Below are 20,281 nucleotides of genomic sequence, written 5' to 3'. Positions count from 1 at the left end.
AAAGCAACTGCTGAGAAAAACGAATCTGAAAGATTTTCATCGGAAATGCTTGTTTGTTGTATACTAGTATACCATTCGGTGTATTTTTAGTGCCTTCATTGGGAATTTCGCCACGAATTGGCATCAGCATCTGTAGGTATTTTTGGGCACTCGTCAATGCGTTTTTCACGTTCACTTTGCGCTTAAATTCAGCAAAATATTTCAAATTATATCGGTACCCGCAGAAAGAAATTCTCCCACAAAGCGTGTGTCTATTTTAAAATTAGCAAAGAGCGCAACCGAATTGGCTGGTAAACATTTTGGGTAGAAATGAAATGGATTTTCAGCTTGGTTTGATGGCCTCCGTCTGCCGCCAGTTCGAATTTTCCTTTTCCACTTTCTTGCCCCCTCCAATGGAAATCGGCAACAGTTGGCTCTGCTTCTTCTCGGGTTTTCCCCCACGCCATTTGAATACTTTATTGACTATGAAGTGTATGAATGTGTATCTGTGTGCCAGATGTGCTTTCCTAGTTTCGATTTTCCCCCACTCCCCCTGCTATTGGTATTTTCCTGGCCTTCGTATTTGACGTCACCAAGTGAAATGCCAGCGGCAGTTTTGTGGGCAAGCTTTGTCTCAGACAAAATGCACTTGAAAAGTGTACATTTTATACGTAGAACACTTTTAATAGTATTTTCTTATATTTTATGTTTCTTATTTTCAGAATCTACGGTGAATTCCCGCAAGAGTGCTTTGGAATCGGTCCGAGAAAAACCGAAAGGTGAGTGTAAAATACACTTTAAGATTGGGAAATACCCATGCCTTGTTCAAATATTTTCTAAATCAGTAAAAGGTTTTGGTTCGTTTGATATTAAAATGATGTCACATAAAAACCATGACGCATAAATGGGATGTACCACATATAAATTTCGATCAACACCATATCTGCGCGTTAATTTCAAATTTAGCTTTTTCCATTCCCATGTGTGTAGTGTAAATCTTTTTTCTTGTTTAGCTTTTGGCCTGATAACTCAATCAATTTATTTACGATGATTCAGGAAACGCTGGCAATCTGTTGCCAGCTATCGCAGCTTATAAACCAATGGCACATTATAGTCCTAATTTTCAATCGAATTTTTAACATCTACGATAGAGAAATGTTCCCGTAGATATACGAATGACCTTCAGAGGTCTACGGGTATCAATAAAGTTTCCTGGGAAAAAAGGGGGAAAAGTAATGCTTATCTTATGGGTAGTCGGAGTGGGAAAAGCAGATGGGCTTCCACTCATGTCGAATGGCGTTTAATACAGTTGTTATGGGTGCCAAGCACAAAGCAATCTCACAGATACATAAGCGAGTGCTTAGCAATATTGATAAAGTGCGTGCCCTGTACATGGGCATGCAGTAATGAAATAGAGCCGATGAGCGCTCGGTGATAAGGCCAAATGGCGTGATTCACGACAGAGTTCGTATGCCGATACTTGTGGTATACACATATACATATATATATATATAGGCGAATTCAACTGTATATACAAATCGGCGACAATACAGTATCTGCGCACCTCAATATGTGTGTGCAAGCGTAGCGTGTCGGAGAAGATTATGTGATTATACTCGTAGATACTTTGCCCAAGTCAGACGCATTTCACTTTCATTCCGATAAGCCCAAACGTGACGTAGATGCCAATTATAAAGATACCACTCCGATAAAGTTAATGCGGTGGCCAGAACTTTACCTATCCAGTTCCCGAAATGAGCCCAAAGTATCTTAAAGAAAACGAAAAGCCGACAAAAATCTTCTTAATATATATGGAAAGATAAGTACATTTAATAATTTAAAGAACTTTGCTAACCAGCTTAGCAAATGTTAAGTGTCTTAGATACACCATTACAATTGTATCTTATTTACGAGATCAAAGATGCATTTGTGTGAAGAAAACCCTGGCAAGGATTTTCACCAGAAGTTTCCTAGGTCATCTACAACTACCTGACCTGTAGATGGGTGTAATTTGAATTTGCTGCCATGCCAGTTTTAATTGCTTCCAGCCGAAAAGTCTGACCTGTAGGGGATTTAGGCCCTTTGCTATTGGCCTAGCGCCAGGCTTAAGTGCGTCAAGTCAAGTGGTCGAGTGAGCCCCGATTATATCCCTTTGCTGGCAGGGTCTATTGATGATTTTATGGGTTTTACCCGGGAAATTCTAGTGCTCGGCATAATGATGCCATTCCGTCTGATCTGGCCATATTGTGTTTTTGTTGCAGCCATTTCGTTCCGGCCAGGTAAGCAGCTAGCAAATCCATTGACGCAAGTGATTAAGCTGTCTCGGTGATGTCTGGGCCAGCGGAAAAGCAGAAACGCAGAAACGCATAGGTAACCGATTCAATTAGCTGACATGTGAAACTATAAACAGCTGCTGGCGTATGCAAATATGCGGCGATGATGGGGCCAACAGCAAAGGGAATAGCAAACAAGCCCAACAGCCCAAGCACTTACTGCCAAGAAAGTCCAATTCAGATTCAGATTCAGCAGCAGCGGTTTCAGATGCAGATCCACAAATATATGCGTATGAGCGGCAATCAGAGAGTCGGAGATCTGAACATTCCACGGCATATTTTCGTTGGCGTCACTCGTCTGCGATCGCCGCGTTTTGCGTTTTATTTACTGCTCTCGGTGCTTAATATAAAGCGATTTTATAGACGCTACAAGTACGCCGACAAGCGTCGTGCCGAAGAATGTGTACAGAAGTATCTGTATTTGTATCTCTGGCCCCCGAGAGTGTGTATCTCTATCTGTATCTGTGCAAGCAGTCGCCAAACTGGCGATTCCCAATCAGCCGGAGCAACTGCGGCACCAGCAGCCAGAGGCATCGACTCTCGGACTTGTGTACATAAACTTGGAAAACGGGTACTAACGAATTTGAAGTACCCTACGAATTTTGGGTTAACAGCTAAATGGGTTATATACCTCGCTATTCCGAAAGGTCAATAATATATCAGCAAAATCATTATGAGGAAAACTCTATTTAAAATTTTCCTTAGGCCAAGACATATACTTTATTTATCTATCGTTTCTCAAGACCGTTGTTATAACTATCACAAGAAATTATTTTAATTTCTGGCCATTTATTCAGATAGCACTACGTTGCTTGTATTTCCTTAATTGTGAATGAGTACAACTCACGGCAGATGAAACTGCGTGTATATGTAAATTCCACTTGATTCATAGTTTGCAGCCCTCTGGGGCTTTTCTGATTGTTGTTATTGGATAGTTGAGGTTGGGTAAATAAACTAAAATAACTAAAATCCGGACTGGGCGGCTGTTTTCGCCGATTATTCCACCTCAGTCGGTGATGTGTTACTCGCACCGCGTTTTCAGCTGACTGCCAACGGCGAAAAGCCAGTGTTGCGTGTCAACAAATGAGCAATCGACAATCGTATAATGGCCAAGTTAAGCGGGTCCAAACACCAAAAGCTCCGCGCGGTCAATTCTGTTTGGGCCCACTATGTATATACGAGTATACATATAACGTCGAAAACTTGTAGTTGGCAGTTGACTAAGGTCTGGGCGTCCACGTTTATTTATTCAGTGCTGACGCATTCAGTCACTTTCCAATCGAATCGGATCCACTATTATAGTACCACCACCACCACCAGGCAGTCTGACTAAGAAACTCTGGATTCAATCCGATAGCCTTTTCTGTGGAAAGGCCACGTACTGATAGTGCGGATCGAACTGCTGAGATGGGGATGATGTTATTGGAAATCAGCTATGAATTTACAGAATAATTATAGGCTTATCTCCTTATAGTGCCGTGTTCTATTTTACGCCCATCAAGTGGTTTCTTAATTCGTTGTCGATTATTTTAGATGATTTGATAATCTGTTTCATATAGTCACCGTGAATGAGATTTGCAAGTTGTTTTCAACTGAATTTCGGTAGATAATTGTAGATGATTTATTAAAATATTTTTTAGGACTAGCAATCGTTAATACTCAGAACTAATTCTAAAACAAATAACAAATTAAGAGATATTTATAGGTAAGATGGTGCCCCATTCCACACTTTATAATATTACTGCCCCTCTTGATAAGTAAGGAATAGTAATTCTTATAAACATAACTTGTGCACGTTCTTAAAAGAAATTAATAGGCACTCGTTGGCAAATGGGAATTCCGTCGATCAACGGAAGCATTACTCGTAATGTCGGACACTCCCAATCCGGCCACGAAGTGCTCCCACCGGAGTTTCCCCATGACAACCGGATGGTAGTGGTGCCCCAATATAGACGCAAATGGTCTGGCTGGCTTTTGCAGCACAGTTCGATCAACTTGGCATTGGGTCTAAGCGGCTTCCAAAATCGATAACGCCCATAACTATGCAATGCGTAATTGGGCAGGTTGTTATGTGCCGTGCAATTATATGTGGAACGGAAATCGGTTTAGGATAAGCTACTTATTAATGCTGCACAGTAACAATTGGCCACCTTAATATACATGCAACATTATTGCACTTGAACAATAATAACATATCAACATGTAATATGTGTTTTAGCAACCATCTCTTTATTTTAAATCTATTCCATAGTATTGATTTAAGCAACTTTATAAAATTAATTTATATAAAAATATAATTAGATAAATAGATCTTGATAGATAAATGGAAACTTTGAAATTCCTGATAAATTTCCTTGTACATAAAATGATAAATATTTCTCTCCGTGATCTTGCCAATGGCAATCAATCCTGCGTCGTTTATCTCAAAATGGGTATTTTTTGCACTGTGCATTCAATTAGTTTTGATTGTCGCTTCGCTTTTGTCTCTCGCACGTTACCGATGCTCAATTAAAGAAGTTCGCTCTATTGATTACGTTTAATGTCGATGACGAAGACAACCAACCAACCCCCTTCCCCTGGAACTCCCCTGGCACAGTCCCTCCGCCCCTGAGCACCCCCATCGTGTGGAGGAGCCTCCTCCTCCAGTTGGCGACTCCCAAAAGCGGTTCAAGTGAATGGTCAAACCTGTTTGCTCTGCGGACAGCGGAGCGGCAACATCGAATCGTGGGCAGTTGGGGGCATGTGCACAAGCGGTAATAATAACAAAGTTGGATCCGCCGAGCGGCGACGGCAACGGCGACGTCGCCAACATTTGCTGAACGGCTGAACTGCTGAACGGGCCAGACATGATCACGTCGCCGTGTTGTGTGCTGCCGTGTTGTTGTTGCTGCTGCCCAGCTCTCTGATTGTTTGCGTTGTCTGTCTGCGCCGGAGTTTGGAGCCAGAGGTGCACTGGCAGAAAATCTGTTACTGTATATCTTGATTTAAGTATGATCACTTAAATAAATCTGAATCTATGTATACATATCAACTAAGTCTAAATAGCTGCTTTAGATTACCTATATTATACATGTATCTATATAATATATCTACATATGTTTGTATCTAGGTACATACATATGTATCTATTGTTTTCAAGAATTAAGAAATCTTAAATACAATTGAAGTATTAGCTGTAGTACAACTTTTTTTGCCTGTGTGGGACTGTCGCCACTTTGGCGGCACTGGCGATCGTAGCTTCTGGTTGCAATGTTTCCAGCGTCGCCCCAGCCGCTCTCCATGCCCCGCCGTACCCCCCTGACACCCGAGAGGCCCCGACTTCCCCGACGTGGACTGCTTTATGTAGCGCTTAATGGTTTCATTTGGCGGCTGAGCAGCGTTTCTCCATGTGTGTCTGCAAGTGTATCGATTACCCAATGCGTGAATGAGTAAGAACCCGTCGGGGGCGACGTACGCTGGGTGTTGTTCTTGGTTTGGTACTGTTGCCTGTGCTGCACTTTTGGGGCCGGCCACTTGTGCCTATTTATGTTTGCCAGACTCGCAGATACTTGCCACTACCACAGACGCACAGCAACGCGCACAGACACACAGATACACCGACACAGATGCCCGGTTAATTGTTGCCGTGCAGCCTAATTGTCGATCATATGCGATGGCTTCGACTGACTGAGAGTGTGTGTGTGTGGGTTTATATTTTTAAATCAATCGATGCGATAGACGTTTTATTGCTGTAATCAATCGTCGCGTGCATGTGGCAGCGTCGCCTGTTCGATTAATCGTACGAGTTCGACCACGAGTACCAACAACTGGTATTACACAGATACGGATACCGAATGCATGCACCTAGAAATACTTTAGATACAAGGCAAATCATTGCCATAGTATTACAATTCCTCAGTACTATTTACATATATGTATGTATGTACATATGATACAATGAAAAGGACTAAGTGGAAACTGTGAAAACGAAATTAAATAGATTTGCTGGACAGATCAGTTAATTTATTGTCACTATCAAAACTATTATAATCTTATCAAAAGACTATTGCACGATAGGAAAACCATTTCGTGATGTTTCAAAATATAATTCTGATGTCACAAGATGAGCTCAAGCTTCATATGACAATGACCAATTTCTTTCCGTGTACATTTCTAGGCGTATGCAGACTTGTCTACGTGTATACCTATGTATGTATGTATGTATGTACATAGGTGTTGCTCTAATAGATGAGTGCGTTCCACTCGTCCTCGCTTGATTGTGTTTATTGATTAGATTGTTTACCTTTCTTCGTGATATCATCGGCGACCAAGTGCTGAGCGTTATCGTACGTCAACTGTCCAAATAAATGTACATCTGAGCACACATCGAAAACTATTCCTATAGAATGGAATATATACATATGCATGTATGTATCTACATATGTACATACATACGTATGATGGATTTTCCATATTGAGAGGGGTTGTGTGAGATAGTTCTTATCGAATCGCTTCCGTTCGATTTGGCACAGAAAGTTTCAGACTTCGGGGGACTTTTGGTGGTTCTGATACCATTGTTGTTGCCAAGCTCTTTGGCCAATTCGCTGTCCTTATCGTAGATGGATTTTTAATGGCTGTGGGAAAGGGGAAAGTGATTTATGAAACGTTTTTACGGCTGCCACAATTTAATATCCATATCAAACTGATTTTATGAACAGTTTAATGGGTGCACTTTTGGTAAATTCCCTTTTTTATTATAAATGTTAACCAATTATTATATATGGGGGGTTTAATAATCCTAAAATAATACATTTTCCTTCAGTGTACATATATCGGAAATTAATATTCAAACTACTCCAAAATAATTGTTGTTAATTGAATGTGACACCTATAGAGCCGAGATCAATATGGAACCTCGCGCTTTGCAAGTGCCCAACCCAAAAACAATCTTCCACTATAAATTAGCAAACAAAAACTGTACGCTGAAAAATGCGCAGAGCGGGGGAAAAAGAATATCAATTGTATAAATAAACCCCACAAAAAGGCAGCACAACAGCAAAAAAAGTGCAAAACCAATTGATCTAATAAGCCAAGAACGCGGCGCTCACTTTATGCGCTCTTCTTCTTTTCTTTTTCTTTTTTTTTGCTTTTTGGTTTTTGGTTTTTATTTAACAAAAGCAAGAGCAACAATAACAATAGCACATTTTGCGGGCGGGCTTCCCTCGCGGCAGAAAAATACGCAGCGAAGTACAACAAAAACAAAAAAGAATGGTATATGGGCTGCAGTCGCCGAGCATATACCCTTTATCTATGTATCTCTAAGTCTCTTTCCTATTATCATCATTTTCAAATAACTTAGGGTTTATTTTAACATCACATTGAGCTTTGGCGAACTTTTTATCCTGGTATGGATTTCAGTCTTATATTAACTAGCATACCTTGCAAGTACAGGGTATTACAAGAAGAAGCCGCAGGAGAGTAGGAGGAGGAAAGTGATTTTGCTCATTTCGTGGAAGGAGAGCGCAACAGCGCCATATGTCTGCTGGCGCGAAAATCACGTTGGTCGAAAAGAGACGGCAGGCCCTCAAAACACTACAGACGCAACAGTCTCGCTCACACACACACTTACTCACACAGGCACAGTGACGCCGACGACTTGGCGACGCCAGTTCACTTGTTGTTCTTGTTGTGTTCTGTTTCTCTCTTTGTTGTTCTTGTTCTTGCCGGTTATTGTTAATCACTCGCCCAGGGGCGGTTCACTCGTTGTGGGGTAAGTTAACCAACCGTTGAATGATGCAACGGAATAATGTAAACGGAAAACCATATGCTAGCCATTGAACATAAATAACTAAATGGCTATAATAAATTGTGATTTTGGGTGCAGTGCGCGAATTGATCCACAAATATTTGCCCACACTGTGACTTTTGATTGAGAGAAACAGTTGATTGGTTTTATTAACCCTTGAAGGTGTATTTAATTGCACACCAATCGCAAAAGGTAAAGCCTTTATATGTATAATATAATAACAATGTTTATATGTAATAAGAGTCTCATTTTCTTGTATTTCCTAATGCCAAATGATTGAGAAATTGTGCTTACAAAGAGATTTATTTTTGACTTAAAACCTTCATATGTAGTTAAAGCAAGCAAAAAATTTATATTTTATCTCCGGACAACGTCATAAAGATTAAATTAATGATAATAATATAAAATAAATATGATATAATTGTCTTAAATGGTGTTGATTGCTATAAAACTAGAGTTTGAACGAAACATCTAATCTGAATCTGAAATACATAATAAATAATAAATAATAATAATAAACTTTAAAGCATTCCACTATTCAGATACCATTCATATTCATAGAACCCTGATATCCGAGTTAGAAATTTAGGATGATTATCAAAGGAGAGTGGGCACCTGATTTATGCAGCTCGTTAAAAATCTACACTTTCGGTCACCCAAGGGTTAAGCGTGGCTGTCTGCTGCGCTGCTCGCGTCGCTGCCGGCGTCTGCGGCGAAAAAAAACAGTCGAGGCCCGCCATTCTTCGATCTTTCGTCGTTCGGTGTGGTTGTTCGCTTGCTCGGTGCGGCGTGGCTATTTCGTTTTGGCGGTGCAATGAATTCGAACAAGTCGAAATAAACAACAACGCAGCGCACAACATAAACAAAAGGCAGAAAAGAAACCACAAGAGAACGGAACATACGCGCGTGTTTGTGCCCAGCATACTTGTGTGCATGTGTGTATATAATAGTGTATGTGGGCGAGAAGTGCGAGTGCAGCCGCCACAACAAGTTTTGTATTAATCAAATTAGATCATAGCGCGCAGAAGAGTGCACAGCGTGAGCAACAAAGAGGAAGAAGTTACAGCGAAATGAATGTCATAATATGCAAATTAGCTGTGGTGCAAAAGCGAAAATAGTATACGAAAACACGCACGGAGTCAAAGTGCAAATTTCAAAGTATCTCTCTTGAAAAGTAAAGGAAATAGAAAAGATAGCGAGTGAGTTAGTACGTGCGAGTGAGTGAGCGAGTGTGGAAGGAATTCCAAGAAAAACTGTGAAAATTCAAAATAAACAAAAGTCGAAAGAGCGATCCCCCGCACCCCCTCCCCCCCTACAGAATACAATACCGAAGGAGAAGCAACACAAAAACAACACTCAAATCTGGGCAACCCCGCGGCCGGGCCGCAATATCTCTCAGATTAGTGTTAGTTTCTACAGCAACAAGAACAGCAACGTGTGCGGGTGAGTGGATAATATCTGCATTGGTGTGGGTAAAGGTGCCTCTTCTGGTGTGCGTGAGGGAGCGGGAGAGCATGTTGCTTGGACTTGAACTACTTTGAGGCGTTTTACCTGCCGTTTACCTTTACCTTTTCGTAAATTAAGCCGGCGCCAGGATACCTGGCTAGGTAGAAAGGCAAACAAAAGGCTTGCAACGTCATTGACACGCCAGCAGCGGCCGCAGCAACAACAACCACATCTACTATGTGCAACGTGCGCAGCAACAACATCGATACTAATGCAACTTAAGGTGGAAATCCACTTAAAACTGCACCACGGGGCGTTCAGACAAAATACATAGCTATTCCTGCTGCCACAGTGGAAACTTTTAGCATAACACCAATGTGTTGCAGGCTGCAACACCTCTATTCCCCTTGAAATCTTTAGAAAATATGCCACAGAGTCTATGGAAAGAAGACAAAACTACGGTAACAGAAGCAATAAATCTTTAGAGGGTCTTAAAAAGTGCTTAAGAACCCAATCCTCGTAGCTCCAGCTAATATTTGCTAGCTCACTCAGAAATCAGTTTGTCAAATTCGAAGCCCAGAAGTTTTTTGTTCCCTATGTCGGAGTTTCACTGTACACATATCTCGGGGTCTTAAGACTGCTCTCAAGTGTTTTGCGAACAATTAAACATGCAACAGTTATAATACGTTCCGCCTTTGCTGCCTGTGGCCGCTTGTGAGTTATGAGGAATGCCCTGCCGCCTGGGGAATGACGACACATGTTTATCGACGGGGCAACCTCTAAAGAGCAGTCATGACCTTGACAACAGAGCAACACAGCCACAGCCACAGTTACGGATACAGATACTTTGGGTCCGAGTCTGGAAATCTGTTACCATTTTTTTCACGCCCAATGCGCATGCCTGTGCATACATTTTATCGGCTCGATTTGATTCGATTCGATTCGAATCGAATCATTCGCATAGCCCCCTCAGGAGTTGCCTACGTAAGCGCTTTGAATTTATCAAAACTGCTGTATTTATGGCTATTTCTTTTTCTCACTTTTTGCTAATATGCAAAAATTCATAACGCCGCCAACGTATTTCCGTCCTTCAAATGCCAAAACGCCAAGACAAGCAGAAAGAAAACAAAAAAAGAAAAAAGTTTCAAGAAAGAACAACGCACACAATTTGTGAAAAATTATTTTGATGGCTAGGCGCTGGGAAACATTTTTGTTTGCGCTTGAATGCACGATTTGGAGATTTCGTTCTTTAATCGTTTGTTTTGGTGGCCTTTGATAGAGCAGAAGTATTTATAAACAGTTTAATTTAATTAGCCCCGAAATACAAAGCATAACGTGACAGTGAGCTAATATTGTCATTTTTTTTTTAACGGCGCCATAAAATTTAAAATATCAAGAATGTTTCAGAATTCGTTTGATAGGGGGGTGATATTGAATTATGATCGTTAAGGGCTGCGTCAAATTGCATAATCGAAGTGATTCGAGATTTCCATTTGGCTGTCATAAAGCAAACTACAAATAGATAATATTTAACAAAAATGTGCTAACGCAAAAGGCCAATAGAGGCAACTAAAAATATTTATGCAGATATATAGACGCCAATGTGTGTATATATAGCCGACTAGTTTGCTCTATACTGTCTATACTGTCTAAAATAAAACACTTGAATGTCGTCTTACGTAGTTGGAGCATTTAAAAATACTTTTCTAGCGAGGCGGCGCACCAAAACAAAATTGAAAATCGAGAAAATCACATTCTATCAGCCAGCAAAGCAAAGTCAAAAGTCAAAGACAGTGGAAAATAAAAATAAACACAAATTATCGAACGATTTCTGTCTGCTTTTCTTGATCTTCTGCTGTTTCGCTTTGTGTGTAAACAAAAATTGTTGGCCTGGCAATTATTTAACACTTATTGGCCACAAATTCATATTTTTAAAAGGCTTCTCATAAAAATTTCGAAATGAAAAAGAAAATAATTCGATTTTTACTTTGAACTTAGTTTATATTTAAGATTATCGCGCCCCCAATTAATAATCATCATAATATTCGAAAATATATGTTTGTCTTATTTTGAAAATTTTGGTTTCGAAGAAAGCCTTTTTTTAACTTTTGCTTCAAGCACTTTACTAGTATATAAAGAAAGCAGATCTTTCATAAATTCAACGCCTTATTCAAGTAAAAATTTATAAAAACTGCTCCCGCATAAAAATCTATAAAGTTATAAGGTAATGCCTAAAAATTGCTAAATTATATTGTTTAAGCTGTTTTGTTGCGCCGTGCCAAAAATCAATTTCGTTTATACAGATTTTCACCTACGTACATGTAAACCCAGGGGACTTGGCAATCGAAAACATTTCAGTACGAAACGAACATGATTTTTACTCTCGAGAAATTTTAGGGAAAATTAGGGAATTTCCGTGCTAATGTGAAAAGTGTATAATATGCCGAGAATTTAGTTTTGTACGGCAAATCGCTTAATGTATTGCTTACTCACTCATTTGGCGAGAGATAAACGAAATGGATCTCCTGCAAAGACGCTTGTATACCTAACCAAAATTCCATCAACATTTCTTATCTATTTACCAATTTCCGTAAGCGTACCTTGACCTTTCACTTTCCACAAAACAATCCACGCCCAGTCGATTGATAAGCCCCCAAAATCGCAATCTATTTCTCTATAAGTACCTCAGATTAGCCAAAGGACGTCAGAGAACTTTTCGAGAATTGTTTTTGCCATTCCCCATAATATATCGTCTGTTTGGCGCTGTGCTTGTTTATATCAATATTCTCCACTGGAAACCCCTTAAATAAACTGTTTACCAACTTGGCTCGAATCGTTTTCAAACTTATCAGCAAATGGCAAAGTTCTGCTCAAAGGCAAGATGTCTTCGTCCCAGCCCTATCAGTTCTTGGACACTATGGGTTGACAAGAGGCTTAAGTTAGCATCCAGATACTGCACAAATAGTTAAATTCGTTGACTATAGAAGTATAACAAGAGTGGACGCTATGGTCGTGTATAAATAAAAGAATACATTTTAGAAAACAATTTAAAGATTTCCCTATACATAAAAAACGTATAATACTAAAACAAAGTATGTTACAAAATATGTTTTGGTCAAAAGATAAACCGTAACAGTTCCTTATATATGTGAAGGCTAGATGGTAGGGTATCAATCTATTTTAATGCCCCACTTAAGTAGTCATCTTCTATCTTCGGTCAAGAGCGATCGTCTTTCTCTCTTTCCTTGCGTTCGAGAGCGCATGCACTCGCTCTTTAATCGCCTTAATTTGATTTCCTATAACACTTCAGCACGGCTGAGTGGGCAACAACAATAACAGTGAGACACGGGTACGTCACAGCCGCCTACCCTTGCCCCTCAACCACACCATACAATTTCCAAAGCGCTTATCAAGCTCTTCTGTTCGCCTTTGTGTGAATGTGAGTGTGTGTGCATGAGTGTAAAATATTATGGCAGTGTCCAAGCTGCAGCAAGAAGAAGAAAAAGACGACGACGACGACTAGGAAGAAGAAGACCGAAGAAAACAAGTAGCCGCACTGAAATACACGCACACACACTGAAGCTCAACAAGCTAAACTCGTTTTCAGCCACAACATCGGGTAAAATTATTAAAATTTTAAACTTGATTCATGCTCATGCCAGCAGACTAGCACACTCACAAATATACATATACAGGCATATGTACGTACATAAATAAATACGGCAGCAACAACGATATGGCGGCGGGTTTCCTCGTTTCTTATGAATTGACTCAAAGACAGCAACAATTCCCCGACAGTGTTGTCAAGTTGTTTGGCTTAGTCATGTTCGCGAGCGAACCGCCAGTGGCTGGGTGCGGGAGCGGGAAGCGGGGGAGCACTGGCTCTGGCTGTGGGGCTTCGTCGCCACATGGCAAACAGTCCTGCTGCCATTGAAAAGTAGCTAGACCCAAAAAAAGCTTAGAACACCTACCTGTACATAATTAAGGGAAGCCGTCTAAGAATAATAAATAATTAATAAATTATAGCGTTCGAATTTTACAAAATCAGACTTTTTTCTTAAATGACATTCCATGTCCTAAATGATGTCCCATACGATGTCCCAAATGAGCTACAAAAGAGAAGTTTAGCTATAAAAAAGTTAAGGTGAAACACAGATGGGCAGATCGTGCTGAATAAGTGGATTGGGGATGGAGTGGGGGTTGCTAATGTGGTTTCTACCTCATCTAAAGCTAATATGGCAACTCTGGCCTGCTCTCTCTCTCTCTCTCTTGCGCGCGATCGGTGTGCGCTGTAGCAATTATTATTTTATTATCACTTTTTCCGTTGCTTCGTTTTGTGCTTCTACGTTTTAAACGCTATTGTTGTTATCGCGCTGTGCTTTTTAGCCTCATTTTTGCTTTCTGCTGCTTTTTTTCTGCCTGGTGCTCCCCAGACCTTCCTTAGTCAGCAAAATTTCGCATATTTGTGCGGGGGAATGTGGTCGACGATGGGGTCGGTTGGTTGTGTGCGTGCGCGTGTTTTACAGAGCGCATTTGTGTGAGAGTGTGTGTGTGGGGTACGTAATCAACAATAGGGGAAATAACAACAACTGCAACAACTAAAACAACGTCTGACTGGCTGGCGACAGTCTTTCATTTCGATTCGTTTCGTTTTTTTTAGCTACGTACTTCGCGTCACCTGTTGTTGTTTAATTTTTTATATTTTGTTGAGTCTTAATTTTTGCTTGATTTGATCATTCTCAGTGACTGCCGCAAAATCAAAAGCTGAACAAAAAGAAGTGGCGACCCTGTGCTTACATTTGATTGACAATTGCGTATGTGTGTGAGGGGATTGAGAGCACATATGTTTGTGTGCGGGGGGCGACGACGAAGCTGCCGCAATTATTTGATTATTGTACTTTTTTTGCTGCCTGCGCTGACGTCGCTCCTCTTTAACACTCAGTACCAGAATAAGTACGTGGGTATACTGCATTTTTTTTAATAAAAAAAAATATTTAAAAATATTTAGATATTATAAATTAAAACATTTATCAAAAAACCGTGTAGCAGGAAATCTTTCCACCCACCTATCGTACTTTTAATGAATACATATGTATTTTTCATACTGGAAATATTTCAACTACCGAATATTTTGGGATATAGACTTTTTAGAGCTTTATAAACCCTTTCAGTTACTATTTCCTACCTAAACTTTTCTACGAGTATACCTTATCTAAACTGATATTTTTGTTAATAAAAATTCGTATGCAGAATTCAAAATCGCAGAAACCCAAAACTTTTAGACCGCTTACATATGTATGTAGTAATAACTGTTACTGCCGCTCAAGGGTATATTGTAGTCGACTAGTGCGGCTTTGGGCTTGCTTGTTGTTTTTGCCCCGTTCGGTCGCTTCTTCGTTTTCTTTTCGCACACACCACACACAAGCACACACGCTGAGCACACTCTGAATGAATTTCGCTGGTCGCCTCGTCTAGTTGCCTTAAATGTTTCAGGCGCGTCGGTTGTCGTCGATTGTCGCCTTTTCGATTTCTTGCTATTCGCGCCGCCAGATTTTTCTCGCCGTGCACTTCCAATTGTTGCGCTTCGCCAACGAACAACAACACCAACTATGCAAATGAGCGGTACAGGCAGAAAAATGCGTGTGGTCACAATTAAACTTTGGTATGTTCCTCTTCACCGTTTGTGCCGTTTCGTCGTTTTTGTCGGGCATTTCGCATTTCTCATTTCGCTGTTCGCTGGAATTTCGGAATCTTTTCCGCGAATTTTTGACGTATAATATGTACATATACATATATGCATTTTTTGTTCGCTCTGCTCAACCGTTGTAAAACGCTGCTTGCTAATAAATTATAAACAATTGCCAAGTGGGCGAGTGCTTAGTGCTTAGTGCTTTTTGCTCTGCGATGACGTAGTCGTAATCGCGGATTGAGCGAATGACGGAATGACAGAGTGACGGACTGGCAGACTGACAGACTGACCGTCAGACAAATGTGTGGACTTTGTGGCGCCGTTGCCGCACCTCGTTGTTTTTTTATTTTTTTTACATTATTTCGCTGCACTGGTGTAGGTGTTTCTACATATGTATGAATGTATGTATGTATATTCTCGATTTGGTTTTATTATAATTTCGAATTTGAATGCAGGCAGTCACTCAGTCAATCGCGAATTGCACTTGTGACGTAGGCGAGATAGCGTGTGCTCAATATGAACAGCGACTTATCAGCTAACAGAACGGGCTTTTCTACACAGGAACAATGTAAACGCCAGCACTTTTCGTATGATTCAAAAAACAAACTCTCTGAACAAATATGAATATGATTTAATACATAATGTGCATATGGTGATTAATCTACTTGAGATCTTCATGAAGTTTGTCGCGGAATGGATTGACCAACGTGGGTGTTAATAATCTAGGATTAGGTTTTTATTTTATTTTATTTATTTTTGGTTAAAATAACTTCCAATTCCATCCAACTTTTAGATCTTTATAATTGATACACTTTGTAGCAGTGTATTGAGCCCTATTCGATTATTTATTGCACTTTGCACAGGGGCAATTGTATTTCGCCTAGCTCAATAAAAATGTGCATGCAAATGAAAATGCCAATGCAAATGCAGTTCCAGTTTGTATATTGAAATACATATATACATATGTATGTACATATGTATGTATATAGTACGTTCCCATGTGTTTCGCGTTCACTTGCCGTTTTCACGCCTCAAAATGCTGGCAAACAGGCGTAATTAGAACCCCCGATCGTTAAACAAAAGTTCGTGATAAAGAAAACGTCGTATTGATATTGACGACTATGGCCAATGGATTTACGTGGCTAGCAATACACTAAACGGTGTAAACTAACGATCTTTAAACGTCACGCTGCACTTTGCGCTTCTTGTTTGCACATTGGGTATCTGGTAACTGGTATCTCGCATACGGGTATTCTTGCTGTATTTTGATTGCTTTAGTTTTACAAGCGCCTACTTCTGATTAGGTTATCTCCTTTATAGCCGCTTGACTTTATTATATTGTCGAGACTGTTGATGGCATTAGTTTCGCCAGTTTCTGCTGTATAATGTAGTTTACTTCGTGATTATGTACAGTTGAACTTCAGTAGTTTCTATCGCAGCGAATGAACACAAATGTTAATATCATTTCGAAATTCAGTTTCTGGACTATACTTCAATCTTGCCTTCAGAGCTGGGCGTTTTGTTATTAAACTTTGTTCTGCTTATTTAGTCAAAATGCTCATTCTGGCTGCTCTGCGTTTGTTTTACTAGCAAGAAACAACACATTCCTTGTAATCGCCACACATTTTTCAATTGTGACGCAGTTGGCGCCTTGTAATTGACCCACTCACTCGTTTTATTAATAATTCGAGAGCATACACATATGTTTGTATTTACTACACGTGATTATGTAATTAGGATTTGGATCCCCGAACCACTAATCGCCAGCGAATGCCAATGTCCAATGAGTTGACAATCTGATAGTGGACAATCGGCATCTATGTACGTATCGGATAACTGACGTCAACGCGTCTGCACTCCGGCAAATTGGCAATCACTTGTCTTACAACGGGGCGCTGCTTCTGACTCAGGCGCACGATAGTCCCCACTGATAACTGATAATGAATCTGGCAAACACACGTACCGAAAATACTTACCGCCTCTATATATACATATGTAGAGCTTGGCATTATCAATGGAACTTTTGGGCAGTTTTTGTCTTTTTTTTCATTATTTTTTTTGCGGTCGCACGGATCGAAAGCCTTATAGCCAGCCGTGCTGATAACAAATTGAGTAAACATTGGGACGCGACGAGAGTCGCTGGGATCGCATAATGCCGTATAATGTGTATAATAATAACGCTGAACGCTAAACAGTCGCAGTCGAGTCAATTAACGCGAACCAACTCGGTTGCCAGAGAGCTTTTTTTGTTCAGTCTGTGTGCGATTGTGATTTGAGAACTGCCCGGCTTACTAATCGCCCGACAGCCCAGTCATATAATACCATCTATGCAGACAGTGGGGCTCACATGAATAGCAGCAGTTTACAGTGCTCATATACTGCTAACTAAAGTGAGACAGGGACATTTTTTAAAGATTTTTGAAGATTTCTGGGTCGATTGACATACAAAAAATTACTTAGGATTTTGTTAAATGAAATGTTTTCAAAACGAAATCCTTAATTAATGGGAGCAAAGGGAGTATTCAAGTACGCACTCTTTCTATTTGGCAACACTTTGTAATCCCATTGCTAATCTCACCTGCCTGCCAGCAGCTTTATAGTACTGATACGCACTGTTGTTACAGTGCGAAGATGTGTGCACGAGCGGTGATAAGAAAGCCCCCAACAACAAACGAAACGCCAGTGACACCAGTCATTACATTTCGCTTGTCACTTTTCTTGGATTTTTGTATCTTTTGGCCGCCTGTCTGGTTTTCGGCAGGTGGGGCCTGAACCCCAGCTAAGTTGGAAATTCAAAATAGAAAGTTGATAAAAGAAACAAGACGAATATATGTATGCACATGTATGTGTGCATTCGTATATTTTTGCCACTGTGCTTTATCGATGTTGACACGATCACAGAGTGGGAAATTGATTTTCAATAGCGCACAGGAATTCGCGTGCTTGTGATTCACCTGGCGGATTGAACGCCATGGAGAGAACTAGCGTGCTCCGTATCTGGCATTCTCGGCTACGAGTTGATAAGATTGAGCCCCAATTAGAGCTGATAATGGGGCTCTAAATAAAGGTATTCTATATGGGCAGTGAACACGTCTTGGGAAACCCAAAGGCAAACCGCATTCGTACATCGGCTAGGGGAAAGGGTCTATTAGCTGAAAGTTTAGTGAAGCATGTATTAACTGATATTAAATATATTTATAATCATTTGAAGCTTTGCAAATTCCCAGATGTTGTTGATTTCTACTGGACTACCTAGCAGGAATATCAATGTATAAATGGGCTTATCATGACTGTATCAATTAGCATTGTCATTTAAATTAAATTATGCGAAACACATTGAATTAATTTGCTTTTTTTTTGCCTCTATTCTTCTCGTTTTGCTATAGATGAGCCCACTGCAAATACGTCACAGGATAATAAATTCGATAATAATATGGAAAATGCAACCACCACAACGGCCAAGCATTACAAAACCGCAGGCAAACAGTACAAGACCAATAAAGTGAACAATACGCGACGTGCCACAGCAGCAGCGGCAGCAGCAGCAGCATCAACAACCACATCAGTAACAACAGCAGCAACGCCAACCAAGAAGCGGACATATCGGGAAACTGCAACAGCAACCACAGTCACTCAGAGATCCACCAACAAGGCCAACATTGCAGCAGCGGCAGCAGTTGCACTGGCGGCAGCAACAGAGGCAACTGCAACTGCATCAGCAACTGCAACTGCAACTGCAACTGCAACTGCAACAGCAACAGTAGCAACATTAACAGCCTCTAAAGCGGCAGCAATAGGAGCAGCAACAGATGTTGCTGGTGGCAACAGCAGCACCAGCAGCAAACTCAGCGCAAGCTCACGAGATAAGCTAGGCGAGGTGCCGCTGCCGACTGTTGACAGCGCGAACCACATCATCAGCAACAATAATAATAATAACAACACAAATAATAATAACAACAACCACCACAGTGATAATAGTATTAGTGAGAATAGTTATGAATTTAAGAGTAGAGATAAAGCAAGTCTAAGTGATAGCAAAATGACGCTACAACAGATGGCAGCAGTCAGCAGCAACCAGGAGCCAGTGGCTCCTAACGTGGCCAACACGATGAGCAACTCGAGCATCATCGGCAGCCAGCAGACCACCGTAAATGCCACACCCGCCACCGATGAGGCTCCGTTGGGGGATTGGTCAAATATTTCACGCTATCTGCACAAGAAGTTCAAACGTTTGGCCAGCACCACCGAGGTGGAGAGCGGAAACACGACGAATGGCGGCGGAGCACTGCAAGCTAGCGGCGATGCTGTTCGCACCACATCGCTGTCTTCAAACAGTTCGCTTTCACCACCACCACCAACAACGCCGCTGGCCAACGGTCACCACCTGATGACCCAACAGCAAAGCCACCAGCAAGTGCAGCAGCAGCAACAGCCGCTGCCGCCGCCGGTAGCAACACATGAATTCAGTGCCAATTTTGTAAATAGCAATCATGTCAATGCCATTGGTCATGAGGAGAGCATCATCAGCAATAGTGGCTACAAAGCGGCGGGAAGAACGCGAACGCCTCTCACCAACAGCAACAGTAACAGCAACACGAACAGCACCAGCATCAACAGCAACCATGCAGCACATGCCACACTGTCACCGGCCTCATTTGCGCAGCATCAGCAATTAACGCAGCCAACAACGGCAAGTCCTGGAATTCCAGGCGGAGCAGCGCCAAATCCTGCATGCGAGAAGTCCGGAAGATACGTTTGTCCATACTGTAACCTGATCTGTGCCAAGCCCTCTGTGCTGGAGAAGCACATACGGGCCCACACAAACGAGCGGCCGTATCCGTGCGACACGTGCGGCATTGCGTTCAAGACGAAGAGTAACTTGTACAAACATTGCCGCTCCAGATCGCATGCAGCCAGAGCTCGGGGCCTGGAAGTGCCAGTCGATGCGGACGATGGCTTGTCCGATCAGGATGCAGAGCTGAGCAACAGTAGTTCAGAGTTGGTAAGTTAAATAGTTGAGATTCCTATCGGAAACATACGTAATTCCTG

At 41.2% G+C, this 20,281-nt stretch overlaps 1 protein-coding gene and 1 long non-coding RNA gene across 4 annotated transcripts in view; one reads left to right on the top strand and one right to left on the bottom strand.

The window, feature by feature from the left end:
* The window catches only part of LOC6529326 (pneumococcal serine-rich repeat protein), a 43,665-nt gene that overhangs the window by 16,118 nt on the left and 7,266 nt on the right, over positions 1-20,281 (top strand). The window contains exons 2-3 of one of the 3 annotated variants that reach the window (XM_002090295.4): positions 702-758; positions 18,619-20,234. In XM_002090295.4, the coding sequence (XP_002090331.3) occupies positions 702-758; positions 18,619-20,234 (1,673 nt within the window). Of the gene's footprint in view, positions 1-701; positions 759-8,818; positions 9,541-15,056; positions 15,206-18,618; positions 20,235-20,281 lie in introns of those variants that run through there. The other 2 variants (XM_039372950.2, XM_039372951.2) reach the window with 2 other exon arrangements.
* Positions 2,599-14,902, bottom strand: LOC26535363. Its single transcript, XR_005560753.2, has 2 exons — positions 13,253-14,902; positions 2,599-6,925 (listed from the first exon to the last, which is right to left on the bottom strand). It is a non-coding gene; the product is annotated as an uncharacterized LOC26535363 (long non-coding RNA).

The sequence above is a fragment of the Drosophila yakuba genome, chromosome 2R (assembly GCF_016746365.2).
Source record: "Drosophila yakuba strain Tai18E2 chromosome 2R, Prin_Dyak_Tai18E2_2.1, whole genome shotgun sequence".
Classification (NCBI taxonomy): domain Eukaryota; kingdom Metazoa; phylum Arthropoda; class Insecta; order Diptera; family Drosophilidae; genus Drosophila; species Drosophila yakuba.
This window is presented reverse-complemented; position numbering and strand designations above follow the sequence as displayed.